The 15,184-nt window shown below is 39.4% G+C and overlaps 1 protein-coding gene across 2 annotated transcripts in view; it reads left to right on the forward strand.

Annotated features, from left to right (window-relative positions):
* LOC309602623 (solute carrier family 23 member 2) overlaps positions 1-13,159 on the forward strand; it is a 58,437-nt gene extending 45,278 nt beyond the window's left edge. For both annotated transcript variants that reach the window (XM_082336320.1, XM_082336321.1), the window contains 7 exons: positions 57-213; positions 1,809-1,956; positions 2,521-2,626; positions 5,662-5,791; positions 5,934-6,071; positions 7,222-7,317; positions 7,881-13,159. In XM_082336320.1, the coding sequence (XP_082192446.1) occupies positions 57-213; positions 1,809-1,956; positions 2,521-2,626; positions 5,662-5,791; positions 5,934-6,071; positions 7,222-7,317; positions 7,881-8,113 (1,008 nt within the window). In that variant the 3' untranslated portion in view covers positions 8,114-13,159. The remainder of the gene's footprint in view (positions 1-56; positions 214-1,808; positions 1,957-2,520; positions 2,627-5,661; positions 5,792-5,933; positions 6,072-7,221; positions 7,318-7,880) is intronic.
* The last annotated feature ends 2,025 nt before the right edge of the window (positions 13,160-15,184 follow it).

The raw sequence follows: 15,184 nt of genomic DNA on the forward strand, positions 1-15,184 counted from the left end.
GAATATTGCCAATGATAGTTTATTTTACACAGATTTTTTTTTCTCCTCTTTCACAGATTATTTTAGCTATTTTGGTGTCATGGTTGCTTTGCTTCATCTTCACTGTGACAGACGTCTTTCCCCCTGACAGTTCGAAGTACGGCTTCTATGCTCGCACAGACGCCCGACGAGGAGTGCTGTTGGTAGCTCCGTGGTTCAAGGTTCCTTATCCTTGTAAGTATGTCTGGTTTTAAGGGCTGTTTTTCTGATAATATGCCTGTGAGTATCATTTTTGTTGTTTCCAGAAGCGTTGCTGTTTTTTTTCTCAGTACTCTATTCTGATGCACTTCAACATGCACTGACCTAAAGACACCATAGGTGGGGATGATGGGTTTTTTCTTGTTTTCCTCTTTAATTTGATACCTTAATGTCTCCACCAAGAAAGACTGAGTCTCTGAAACTTGAATTTGTAGAAGGCACTTGCAGGGTTTATCTAGGTAACTCTTGATTTCTGATAACATAGTGTGACTGTATATATAACAGGGGTTTTTCAGGGAATGGTTGATTTATCTGTACTTGTTGATAACAGCTGCTCTTAATGTTGTACAATAATAAGGATGGGTTATTACAACTTCTGTAGAGCTACTGAAATCATTGATTCTCGTTTTCTAAAGAAGCAGTAGTGTGTGGAGTTTTTTCCAATTTAATCCACTTCCCTTCCCCAAAGACACCCATTCTTGAATTAGCGCAAATGCTAACGACTACACAAAAAAACCCTGACTTGCAGAAGCGGCATTGGAATCGGGCCGATGTGCAAGTCAAAGAATGCCAGTCAATGCTTATCAAAGGACAAAAAAGCATTTACAAGAGAACATTAAATGCTTTACATGACATCTTGGATGTTTGTATTCTTTTGGTGGCCACCTCTAAGTTTAAAGCTGCTAAAGACTGTTTCTTACAGCATGAGATAGAGTTGCACAGCTGTTTCACCCTTGTGCTGCTCAGAAATTAATGGGGTAGTAGTAGAATAGCATTCTACTAGAATAGAATAATAGAAATTGTTAGGAATACCACTGCATTGTAATGAGGCAGCTTCATTGTGGTTTTCCATATGCTTTGGTTCTGATTAGTTCTTAAAAAAAAAAACAAAACAAAAAAAAAAAACAACACTTCTAAAGCAGTACTTCCAAGATGTATAATAGAAGTTTTTCGGAAAGAAGAAGAGGAAAACTTCTCCACCCTGATTAGACCTTTCTTATTTGTGAAACTTTGTCCGTTCACGTTTGTGTGACTTGAAGTTCCTTTTGTTGCAAGAGGCTCATCTATTTCAAAGAGATAAAAGCATCAAGGCAATTGCTGTGGAAAACCTGCCAAGCTTTTCTACAGGCTTGAATTAATCTTATTTTCTCTTCTACAAAAATTTGGAATTGGAAGGTGTATGTGCAATGCTCATAGCTCGTTGTTGGCCATTCTCTTCGCTAGACTAAACTTGTAACCAAAGACTGAGTTTTCAGAGCAATAATAATTAAGTGGCATTCGCCTCACTGATCAGAATTGTTTTTTCACAAGCAGTAGTTCAAATTCCTTCCTTCTGAACAGCAGGAATTTTTTTGGTGGGGTTTAGGGTTTTTTTGGTTTTTTTCCAAGCATGATCAAAGCAGTTGGTTAGGCGGTTTTTCTTTTGCTCCTTTCATCTACTTGAACTTGCCAGACTGTGTTATTGTGAAGGGAGTTTGTTGATGCCATTAAAGATGAATAAATTGCTGTATGTTTTGATATCTAAATTGTTTTCTGTGGCATGAGAGATTTCAGTTTTCTTTTCTTCACAGTTCAGTGGGGACTGCCAACAATTTCAGCCGCTGGAGTAATAGGAATGCTTAGCGCAGTTGTTGCTAGCATTATCGAATCAATAGGAGATTACTATGCCTGTGCCAGGTTGTCTTGCGCTCCTCCTCCACCTATTCATGCAATAAACAGGTATGTCAAAAAAGAAATATTTTCCAGTGTCTTAAGCTACTTTTTTTCCCTTACCTTTTTTTTTTTTTCCCCTTGGGATAAGACAGGAATGTGTTCTGAGTTTAACTGTTACAATTTGGTCAAACACAAGGGCCAAGGATCTGAAATACAAGATAAAACTGTCATGTTGAATTATTTTGTTGCAAATGTAGCATTGGAACCCTAGTCCTATTCCTGCTGGAGTCATGGAAGTTAATCGTACAGTTTCCCTAGGGACAGAACTCTAAATTGGTTCTGGAATCAGGGTAGCTTGTCAAATTCACCTGAAATGCAATTTTAGAAATAAAGAGCAGCTCTAAGTTTGACTTGAATTATTTCGTAATTTCCTCAGTTTAAGAATGTGGGTATCTAAGACACAGAAAACCCAACTCAAATTGGTTTTCCAGGGGTGTTGGAGCTTGAAACATGAATTATAATAAATCATGTGGGACAGATGCCTTAACAGGCCTCCACATACTGAGTCTACACTAATATAAGTTTCACTCTTTTTTTTTTTTTTTTTTTTTTTCTGTTTGTGATTTACAGAGGGATTTTTATTGAGGGTCTCTCCTGTGTTCTGGATGGAGTATTTGGGACAGGGAATGGATCCACTTCTTCCAGCCCTAACATTGGTGTCTTGGGCATCACAAAGGTATGTGCTTCACCTTGATTACTCAGTGACTGCAGTATTGTATCTCCTCTGGTGGATGGTTTATGCCATTTTCATGTTTCACAGCATGACCCTCTTCCAAGAAACCATACTACTTAGTACTTTGTGCAGATGAACTTCACACAGCATTCTGAATTTACATAACTTGTCTGTACCAGCCATTGTCTAATGGAAATGCATTCTAGATAAGGACCCCAAAATTCTTATTTTTATTTGGAGTAAAGGGCAGTGAGAAAACCTACATAAAGCAGATGATGCTGAATAAGCTATCCTTTTGAAAACAAAACAGGCATTCCAGGGCTCTGGGGTGTTTTGAGTTGAGGCATAAATACTGTAAACCGTATAGAAATTGATACTCTTTTAGATGTCTTGCCTCTGAAAGCAACACTAGAGAACTGACTATTTTTAATGTCTCACTTTAACACACAATGAAATGCAACTTGAGGTCCTTGGGTCTTATCTACGTCTGTACTAGGATGTTAGGCTCACACAGCTGCAACAGGACCTGCGGTCAAGGTAACTTCAAAGTTAAATGTGCCCTAAATATTTGTTTCCATCCTGATAGGTTTTTAAGGCACCGAGCATGCTTAGGAGATTACATATTTTTTGGGGTGTTACTCAGCAAAATGTGTAAGCACTTGAGGAATTCCTTTGTTCACATGTGGAACTGGATGTGTGCTTGAATGCCTTGCTGAACTGGGAGACCTTGGACTGCAGATAGATTTGCTTGATATTGTTAATTTAACCTTGTTAAGAAATACCAACAAAATTGGTAAGGGTAATTTATGTTGTAAATACATACATCTTGTTGCGTATTTCGCTTGGAAGCTATAAATCTCCTTCATGCATACAAGATAGAAAATGTATCCTCTCTACTTACAATAACTCATCCTGCTGACTTAATCCAATATAGATGATGAATTTATCTTCGGCCATTTTTTTTCTGCACAAAGGATGATTCTGTTCGGGTTTAGGGTGGAATATAAATACTAATAGCACCATCTGCTGTCTGTATAAGTCTTCCATTCGGTTGCTGATGGAAATTTCCTAGAAGAAATTTTGGTTAGAAAAATCCTTAAAGAGAAGTTTATTCTGTTCTGCTTCCTTTCTGTTGTTACTTCATAGGAGTTGATATGAATTAACAGCACGTTTTTATTAACAGTCCACTGAAATGAGTGTACGTTTTGCTTTGGAACAGCGAAAAATGAATGTTAAACTGGCAGCTGTTACAGGGAACAGTTAACTACAGTTAGGTCTGTTCAGAGCACATGATGGAAGAGTGAATATGCCTTATCCAGAATGGCACAGCTGGATGGCTGTGCTCCAGTGTTTTGTCTTGTTTTCCTGTCTGCATACTCATTCCTGAAAAGCTAATAGTTTTTCAATTTCGATTTATATTAAAACGTAGTTTTGGCACATAGATACTCTGCTGTTCATTTGGGAGAGGAAATCTTTAGTGCTCATGAATAAAGACTACATAGTCCTGGTGATCCCGTTATACCAGTGCAACATTTGAAAAGGCATTTGCCTCCTTTGAAATCAGTATATGATTATGCTTACAATTTAAATTCGAGGCTTCAACTGGATGTAAATACTGCAAAGTCTTTAAGCTAGTCTGTGAGCAAGCTTTATTTGATGAGGGGAGAATCAATTACATCTGATTAGTTGGGGAAAACGTATAGGCAGCTTATGCCGTAATGTTGGTGATGAAATGGATACTCCAGTAAGGTATTAGGTACCATATCATGCACTCCAAAATAATCACATAAAGTGTGTGTACGAGTGCCTGGGAATAAATATGTAATTTGAGCTAAATGCAGACCAGGATGCTTTCAGCAGCTTTCAAAAGGAGCTTAATTTGTTTGCCTTGTAGTGATTGACCATTTGCATAAATAAATGTCGCTATCGTGCAGATTTTTTAAAGAATCTGCCTATTTCATGCAGGAAGGTAATTTTAGAGCAAGATATTGGTAGTCCTAAGGAAATTAATATATTTCTAAAAAATAGAGAAAGGTGCAGGCTAACTTCTGTTGTTATTCTGGTGAACACCCTAATTTACTGGTCTAGGTTCTGTTTGTAGGTGAACACATCTCACCTAATAGTTAAGCAGTGAAGAATATGGGGGAAGAAGGTACTTTTACCCTAAATATGCCTGTATCTTTTTTTTCTCATTTCACTCATTTAGCTCAGTCACACATGATTAACAGATTAATATCTACTTCTCTTTGAAGCTTAATACTCTAACAGGACACCTAGAAACACCTTACCAGCATAACAGGATTTTTTTTGTACCTGGTGCACCTCTTATGCAAGTATAACACTATTAAAATATTGAACGTTCAGGTTTATCAACTACCACTACCACTACAATGTAGTGCCAGAGAAATACTGCACTGAAGTTTGAATTCTTAAAATAAAAATGGGAAGGAAGTGCAGGCGCTTGGTTTCACAGTGTTAGCACAGCCATGATTTGCATATGAAGTGAATTCAGCTCTGATCTCAAAGAGGGATGTTACAAAATCAGTTGATAATCTTTGTCTAGAAAGCCTGCATCTCCTTCAAGTGAACTGCGTGGTAGGTAACTAATACATGTATTCTTGTGTAAAAGGGCAGCAACACATGGATTTTAATTTTTTTTTTCCATTTGCATTACAATTGATCTGTTTGCCACCTCTCCTAGTTATGGTCTATTTGTTTTCTTTATTGTAGATGGGACTGCACCACATTTCATGGTTATTGTGGCTATAGCAGTTACAGATGGTTTTAAAGATGACTTAATGTTAACGAAAACAAAATCAAACAAAGTTATGTTAGAGTTGGAGTGCAGCCATGTTACGGCTGAGCCCTCCAAGACATTTGTACAGGCTCTGCAGCCTGTGTTTTAACACAAAAAAAATATTCATGGAGGCTTGAAAAGAAGGTTTAAATGCGAAAGAGGAATAATAAGATAAAAGGGAAGGCATGAAGTTGGACTAAGTACAGACTTTTTCCAGTGTCCTTTCCTTTTTGTTCTGCAGGTTGGAAGTCGCAGGGTTATTCAGTATGGGGCAGCCTTCATGCTCTTGCTTGGGATGGTTGGGAAGTTCAGTGCTCTCTTTGCATCGCTGCCTGACCCCGTGCTTGGTGCCCTCTTCTGCACTCTCTTTGGTAACGTATGTTTTTTTGCTCCTCTCTGTCTCTTGTGTGGCTATACCTTTTTACTCTAGTGCTGTGTTTATATGTACGTTGTTATCTTTTTTGTGAAGAAAAAGGCTATATAAAAGCTGAGACTTGCTTTATTTTTATTTAGGGATGATTACAGCTGTGGGTCTGTCTAACCTCCAGTTCATAGATTTAAATTCTTCTCGTAACCTGTTTGTACTTGGATTTTCCATTTTCTTTGGACTCGTCCTTCCAAGCTATCTCAAACAAAATCCACTGGTCACAGGTATGTGTTTCTGCTCATTTACAGGAAGCATACTTTTACCTTGTATTCATATGCAAAGTACATACAAGTACAAAGTAATGTAAAAGGTAAATAAGAGAAAAAACAAAGTATTATGGAGACAATAAAAAAATGTAGATAAGAAGGCAGGTGTGTTCAGAGGAGAATTAATTGAGATTTTGAGACCTGAATTGAACATTAAGTGGGATACATCTGAAGTTGTTCCGCTTTCTGAGGGTACGATTGTAGAGCAGTGAAGGAGACGATTGCCAGTTGGACTGGAAGAAAGACTGAAAGGGTGAATCTGAGTTGTAAATTATGTTAAAAGAACAAGAAGAAATATCAGACAGAGCTTGGAAGCTAGGAATTTGTTTTGGGTTTTGAAATTTTTTGTCACTGCAGACGTGTTCTAAATCTGAATTTTAATGAACTCGGTTTCAGACTGTTAGCCAAATTATATAGTTTTGGTGAACTGATGGAGAAGGTTTTCTATTTTAATACTACGTTCTCAATAGTGGTCATGGCAGTGTATGTCATCAAAGGAAGACCCTCTACAGGAATACTTACCTTGATTTTTTTTTTTTTTTTTTAAAGAAAGGAAAAAGTTAACTAACTTTTTATAGCTATTGCTTCAGACCCAGATTTAAGGATGTATCTAACCTACTAAGTTATTCAGAAAAGTAGATCATTCAAGCAGAGTTAGGTGATGATATATTAATACAATGTTCTTCTGTGAATTGGTGCTATTAAGTCGTGCCCTTTTAAAAAGTAAAGATTTATAAAAGGAATTATTTCGGTCTGCATGATTTTGCATTATGAACATTTCTCCTTTTCCGTTTTGTAGTTTTCTATTTAGTTAAATTAAGCAGTTATGTCTGCAGTAGAAACTAAAATGGCATTTCATGACATTTTTATAAGCAACTGAACGTTCATGGAGTTATGTTTTGGGAAAGATGGGGTCCCCATGGTGTACTACATTAGTCGAAGGTTCTTCTGCATCTATTCTCATCCGTTTTTGAGAGTCCTATTTGAGCAAATTCCTCAGTGAACTCAGTAGCAAGTTTTCCCAGTTGACCTGCATGTAAATCAGTAGGATGTGTATGTGTACAATAAAAATTCAAATTCTAAAATTTTTTTTTTCCTGTTCTTCTAGGAATAGCGGGAATTGATCAAGTATTAAACGTTCTTCTCACTACAGCCATGTTTGTCGGTGGCTGCGTTGCGTTTATTTTGGATAATACCATTCCAGGTCAGCATGTGAACTTGTCATTTTATCTGAAATAGTAACTGCCTTTCTGAATGAAGATAGCACAGCGTTTCATGGAGGCAGGAGATGAGGAAGAGATTACTGCTTTTGTTGTTGACTTCTTTAACACCTAGAGCAGACTGCTTAACACCTGCGTGCCTCAGTTTACTTGAGAATGCTTTGAATCTTTTTCAGGTTAAGATCTCCATCCTATTAAACGTGTAAAACAGATCATAAAAATCAAACCAGAATAGTCTTCTTCAGGAGACAGAGTAAAAATATTTTAAGATCCAAACCTGCTTCCATTTATTTAAGAGCAAAAATTTGCCTCAACTTCCAGTTAGAAAATAAAACAGATAATAGCCATTTCCAATAAACATTTTTTCCCCTCCTCCTGCTTCTTTGAGGAGTCTAGAAGATCTTTCCAGTGCTTTGTTGAAGATGGTGTCTGAGACTTGGGGTTTTCTTTCTTTTCTTAACCTCTACTATATATGTGTGTGTTTACGTATAGATATTAATGTGTATGTTTGGGTTTTTTTTCCTTTTTCTTTCATTTTGATTTCTAGGAAGCCCTGAAGAAAGGGGAATACGGAAATGGAAGAAAGGGGTTGGTAAAGGAAGCAAGTCATTGGATGGCATGGAAACATATGATTTGCCTTTTGGCATGAACTTTATTAAAAAATACAGGTGTTTCAGCTTCCTGCCCATCAGCCCTACCTTTGTGGGTTACACGTGGAAAGGCTTCAGGAAAAGCAGTAACTGCAGGAGTTCAGATGAAGACTCAGAAGCTACAGTATAGCCTTAGTTGAAATTATATTATCTAGTTGTAGTAAAAGATGTATTTGCAGTTTCTTGCTGATTAAGAAGCATTAAAATATATGTTTTGTATATCTGCATTTAAATTCTGGAACCAGAGCTGAGACGGATTTAAAAAAAAAAAAAAAAAAAAGCTTTCCTGTTGTGGGTGGTGGTAGCCAGATCTAGTGTCTCTGGGTCAAACTTGCAAACGCTCCTCTGTTTGATTTCCAAAAGCTATAGATACTTGCGCACCTAAGTCTGTTTATTTTAAATGGCACTTAGGTTCCGGAAGTATGTAGGTGCTATTGAAAAACGTTACTTTTTATGGTGATTTTATTTAAGTCATCGATGCTGGCATTTTTGGCGCATTCATTGCTGGCAATGTTAGTTACGCCAGAAAATTTGAATCCTGTGAGAAGGGGGGAAAGGAGGAGGGGGGGAGGAAAAAAAAAAATTTACTTCTAGTCATGTCAAATCCCATAAATATTGTTCTTCATTCACTGATTTGCACATTCCATATTTTCAGCCCCCTGGAAACGAGGCTTAGTTGATACTGGCAAATCATGAGAGTATTTTTTTGAATTACCGATAGTTCAGTCAGATGTCCAGCGTTAAGACAGACAGTTTCTGTAATAACTTTGCTGATGAAAACTATGACCGACTTCTGATAGCTTAGTGCTGTAGAAGGAACCACTCATTTCATGTCAGTTCACGTTTTTAAACATGTGCTTTTTCTGCCTGGCATTTAACCACCTAATTATAGTGTCCAGGTGCAGGTTTTCTTTAAAGGGACACATGTAGCTTGAGTTTGTTACAGAGATGGGAAACTCTTAACTTCCAGACGGGACCTGATAACAGTTTTTACAGTGCAATGCCTGTATCCGGCAAGACATTTCCTGAACAAAAATGGCAATTTGTTGAGCAGTTCTAAGCAATTAACATCTGTATACATGCAGCTTTCCCTGCAGGGAAAGCCATGCGGTCAAAACGCTGCCGGCATTCACTGGTTTGCATCTGTGCAGAATTTTCTTGATCAGATATCAAGAGCCGATGCTGCCTACGAGCGGCTTACGTTGCATTGCCTCTTCTCTCTTTGTGGGGCTTCTGCAAAAGCTCGTTACTGCTGCGGAGGTGGTCTTGAACAGCGGAGACACTACATTTGATGTCCTCATCCACTGGATGGTTTAACGGGTATTGGGTCCAATCAGGGCACCATTCAGATTTTTTTTTTTTTTTTTTTTCCTGGAATAGTCTCAGCTCTGATGTTATGTGGGTGTTCATGCTCATCATGCATTCATAATTAAAAGTTTTATTCATGTTTAATGTTCTTACTATTGCAAGTTAGTTTTAGACTTCAGTGTGGCCCCAAAAGCATTTTTAAGCTGTGGAGATCATCAGGGAAATGTAGTGTAATGTAATTTCAAGGCCAGTATGCTCTACGGTGCTTGCATTTTGTATTCCTGGAAAAAACATAACAGTAGATCCTGTAATTCACTAATATATTTATCAAAGTTTGACTACTGGACAGGAGCACAGGAACTCTGTTTTCTCTGAGTCTACTTCCAGGTGAATTTGTTATTGGTTATTCAAGCATGGAAGGGTTGGGGTGGGGAGGGCAAGGAAAGAGCCTAACAGATCAGTACTGAATAGTGTAGAGTTGGAATGATTCCATTGATATCGTTCTCAGCATGCCATGGCTGTTTCCAGAAACTATTTTATACCGCTTTTTCCATAACAAAGCATGTGTTTGTTCCTGCTTCAGGGCACTTTCAGTAGTTTGCAGTCTAGGTGTCAATTGGACTATCTCGAAAGCTGGTCGGAAGAGTTATTGTGTAGTAGACAAGGTTAGTTTGCCTGTGAAACAAGGTCATTTTTGTCATTTTTATAATTTTTAGATTTTTCTCTTCAGGTAGTGAGGTGTTAGATTTCCACATCCAGTTGCAGATAGTTTGAGTGCGGAGACCTCTACTCAAGTGGCACGAAGCTTCCAAATTTCCCAACTTTATGTGCAACCAAAGATGTGTGGGAGACATGGGGGAGTTAAATATATATATATATATCTATAAAAGGAAAAAAAAAAGCTACCTGTGTATGGTGGTTGTAATGATGTAAAATGCCAAAGGTGGTTATCTTGTAAATGTTGAGAAAGGGAGGCAAAAGTTTTTTATTTAGAACAGTGCCACCTTGGAAATACAGAAATGTCAAGTCCAGTGATGCTGCTGGGCACAGAGCGTGGCAGTGACACCTGTGTCCCAAGGTTTTTCTGACTTCTCCCCCTAAATATTCTCTTGACAACTTCAATGCTTACGCAGTCAAGAGACGAGGCGATGAGAAATAGCATTTGTCTTCTCTCTCCTTTGGCTGAAGTAAAGCTGTGCGTGTTCTGTATTGCCTCCACTTGGGAATTGCCAAGACACTTCAGTCAAATTACAGGGCAATGAATCCAAGGATTGTTTTTTATTCTCCACAGAGCAGAACACCACTCCTTTCTTGCAGCATAGGAAAGACTGTCCAAATAGGTGAAGTCTGATTACTCTAACTGTTGGATTTAATTCTTTTTGTGACTTTGAGTCCTACCGTGCTGATTCTGTTGACTGGCTGAGAGAAGTGCAGCAACGTTTAGCCAGCATGTTTGCTTTTCTAGCCACTTGCCTTGGTAACACTAAAATAAGTAGTTGTAGTTAGCAGTCATTTTTGTAACCAAATTTGTATACGTAACAACTCTCTCCATCTTATTATGAACATGAATGGTTAAAGATGAGCCTCAGTTTTGCAAAGGAGATCCGCTGAATGTATAGCGAGGGGTTATGATGGAGTCATTGGCAGTACCTTGAATGTACAGGGCATGCAGCTGCTGCACCCAGGATGTTGCTATTAAAGCATGCGTCTCCCCAGCGCCGAGAGGTGAGAGGTGAGCAAAGGACGGAGCTGATGCACGGGTGCCTTGGAAAGAGAAGCTCCCCTTTCTCTTTCCGATGCACCTGAAACCATCCCAGAGCTGCCAGTCAAAGAAGATGCATTGCTTTTCTTTGTGAGGGAAATAACTCTGAATTGCCCCCAGTTTTGTCCAGTTGCGGCAGGCGATTGTGGACCTTAAATCCTTCTCCCACATCTGCTTTTCTGCATTGGGGTTGTAGTAGCTGTTGTGAAATGCCCTGGCCGGGGGAGCACAGTGCGCAGCCTGAGCTGCTGTGCAGCAGCTGCTGGCAGATGTGTTGCAGAGGATTAACTTGCAGTTTTGAAAAGCATTTAAATGCTTCCTGTTTGCTGGTTACGTCCAGGCTTTGATGTGTAAGGGTGGCTGGATATAGAAATCTGACTGTAAATGCAATACTATATTTTTCCTATATATGTTATTGCCTGCCTTTCAAACAGCTAAACTAAACAAAACCACATAGGGATGATGACACCTGAGAGATGAGTTAAGAGGCGATGAGATGTTTCAACCAAACTTTAAGACGGAAGGGCAAATATTCATGGTAGAAATATCATTTTGTCATATCGAAGATGGTATCAATGTATGCAAAACAAAATAACTTGGAACTTTTGTAATTGATATTCTATTGTATTTTTTTTAGGTTAAATTAAGAATTCTTGCTAACATGTTGAAATACGTTTTCTAAAGCAAATACTTGCAAATTATACCTATAGAAATATAGGTTTCATAGCTAACAGCTATGACTGATTCATGTTGTCATATTAGAGTGCATTGGTGGAGGAACTTAATCAGGTACCTTGCTTGGAAAGTTCAAACTTTAAACCCAGAATTTGCTTTATGCCTTTTAGTACTGACTTTAAATATGGCAACTTGGTTTGTACATGAATATTGCAGTGTTTTATTTCCATATATTAAAAATAACATTTCCACTCAGGATAATGATCGCAGTTTTCCTGGGAGGGAGTGGTATGATTGTCATGACAATGTCATGTGATGGTAGAATTTCTTCATTGACGAATCTATAGTAGTTGTGTATACTTTATTTACCCATGTTTATGTTCCTACCAAAAACTAAAGGGTTTCTGTATTGTTCATTTCCCTACTGAGATATTGGTACTCCTGATGCAGAATTGGCGCTTGCAAACTGAAATCCTCAGTACTACTTATACCACAAGGAGCATCAGTGAGTGCAACCAGTCATTTATAGCATCGCATCCTTGGTAAGAAGTGTTGAAAATCGCATCATTTGTGGTATAGACAGCACTCCAGGCACATCTGGTTTAAAATAGCCGGCTTCTAATGGTTTGAGTGAGCCATTGGATGCTTACATGCAATCTAAACCAACCTGTGCTTAACATAATTTGTATATCGATGTAGAAAATGCATGTGTGACCAGCACAACCTACGGTGTTTCTTTTACGTGGCCTTCTTAAACCAAAAGCGACATTTTTTTTTTCTTTTTTTTTTAAGGGGGGGGGAGTAGTGGGTCACTCATTTTTGCAGAAAATGTCCCACTTGGTGCATGTTTCTTAGTATTTCTTAAGGCTGAAGGCCTTTTTGGCCATGGGGTGACAGGTACTCTATGCTCTTATGTTTAAATAGCTGCGATAGGTCATTGCAGTATTGGAGGAGGCCACGAGTTTGCCAGTGTTTTGCTTCTGCCCATGAGTCTATACAGCTTAGTGCTGGGCTGCTTTTAAATATTGGGGATCCGTGTTCAGAGCCATGCAAAATATTCCTGTCTAGTTCTAATTTGACTGTGACTGTGCATTGTCATCCGTACATATTGATATGAGAGATATATTTAGAATTGCCTTGTGTACTATCTGGCATTTACTACATCTTTCCAGGTAAATCATCTTGCTGCCAGTCCAAATTATTGTACTTTGTCTGTTCATAACAACCTTTGGCGTAACAAACTATTGACTGTTCTTAGGCAGTGGGGATAAATATTTTTTTTTCATGACTTCTTGTGACTGACTTTGGCTGTAAAACTTTTTTGTTAAACAGCAAGAGGTTTTTTTGGGTTCTTTTTGTTTTGTTTTGTTTGTTCTGAGATGTGTAATTCCTTTATGGAGTTTTTTTTTTTAATTTCATATTTTTTTCTAACATTGCTTCATTAAACAATTAAATATTTAAAAATGTAATATTTGGACCAGATGTTGTGAATAATAGTAGATAAAGCTATTTTATTCTGTATTTTTAAAGCTGTTCAGTATAAATAAACGCGGGCATAGATGCAACTTGGCAGCGTGGTGTTACATTTCCTTTTAAACGTCCCCTTCGAAGGAGAATCGACGTTTTGGGAACCCAGGTGATGCGAAGACCAAGCATCTCTTTGTAGCAAGTGCCACCCAACACTACAACCGCCAGACACCTCCCCGACCCTTCCAGCTCTCAGCCCGCAGCTCGTACCACAAAGACGCATTAAGTTTCCTTGATTTATTTGGAAGAGGCACTGCTTACTGTCCATCTGTCTTATTTGCTGTCTGTCCCTGCTTTCAGTTGAGGCACCTCCGAGATCTCCCCCCGAGGAGCTGCTGGCTGCAGCGTGGGGACCTGTCCCCCCTCCGCCATCCGCCCTGCGCCCCTCTCCTCTCGCAGCTTCCAACCTAATTAAAATAAAAACCCAATCTTCGAGTTCTCTTAGTAATTTGCACTGAGCAGAGGCTTTGAGTTATTCTGTCCACTAAGAATATGAGCAGCAAGAGTTACCAGCAGAGAAATAACCTCTGGTTTAGGGTAAAGCCTCAGGATTGGGAATTTGTCTAAATTCTTGCCCTGCCTTTGGCAATTTGTAGCCAAAGCGAAGTCTCCTGGGCCCCTTTGTCAGGGCTGCTGCATGCCCAAAGCGGTCCGTGGGGCACGGCGTATTTGGCGATATCCTGCTGCTCCTCTTGGACAGTGTGTGAAGATAAATTAGCCGAGTATCACTTTGTCTCGTCACCTGCATTTAAAAAGAAAAAAAGCTGACTAGCCCCTTGCCTCATCCCCAGCCATTTGATGAACTCATTTGTTTTATCCGGAGCTGTAATATGAAATTCCTAATGTTAGCCTGGAGCACCAGTGATGCGCGGTAGCTGCCTGCAGTCAATTAGGACCTGGAAATGTCTGGCTGAGGATACGCAGCGCCCTTGGACGTCTGTCAGCCTGCAAGGTATCTGAGCTACTCTTGATTTTAAGGGGAATTAAGACCCCCAAGTACCTTTCTTAACTTAGGCGCAGCCCACCGCGACTAGTCCAAAAACAGTGTAGTCGGATGGGAAGAAAAATGGGAAAAAAACACCTAAATCAGTAGCAAGAGCGGGTGAAAGTAGATTTGGTATCAAAGCCGGTGGAGCAGCTGTTTGACCAGGGCAAGGGATTTCCAGTCGTTCCTGAGCTGGGCTGGGTTTGGGTCCACAACAAAAGCAGCTCTGATCTTAATCCTGATTAATCCTTCGTGCTACTGGGTCAAAGCTCTGGAAATAATTGAGTTTTCTCCTTGTGTCTTTCCCGAATCGAAATTCAGCATCAGCTGCCGAATAAGAAGGGCCTTACCCAGACCCAATAGGAAGGGCCTTACCCCAGGCAGAATCTCAAAACCTGAGGATTTTCAGAATGACTGAAACATCCTCAAACGGGGACAGCGACTGTGTTTCGAAGGTACGAGCGAAGGCCTTTTCAAGAGCCACGTCTCTTCCCATCTGGTTCCCAGAGGCTGCGTAACGGCTAACAGATGCTCCTAAGCTAACGTGTATCCAAATGCGTAATATTGTTTGGTATTTACTGACAATTAGCTCCCAAGCTAAAAAGTCTTAAAGTTGAAATAATGGGAAGCTGCCAGAGCGTGAAAGAAGGGAGCTTGGATGCTTGCTCAGTCTGGGGGAAATACTTGAGTTTTGGAGAATTTTGGAGCTGGTGTCTTACGCTTGGGTCTGACTGAGGTCCTTGACCTCCAGGCTCAGCTATGGGAGTGGAAACAGAATTAAATCCATCAAAGCTGATGGTTTAAAAGACATCAACCACATTCCCTGTGTGGCATTGAGCACAGAAATGCTGATTTAACCTGTGAAATGGGTGCCATAACATTTCCGTGTGGCAAAACGCAGGCTCTGCCTTCAGAGCATCCTTTTCCTGGGAGATTTTTGGCAG

Source organism: Platalea leucorodia (genome assembly GCF_965183815.1).
Source record: "Platalea leucorodia genome assembly, chromosome: Z".
Taxonomy (NCBI): domain Eukaryota; kingdom Metazoa; phylum Chordata; class Aves; order Pelecaniformes; family Threskiornithidae; genus Platalea; species Platalea leucorodia.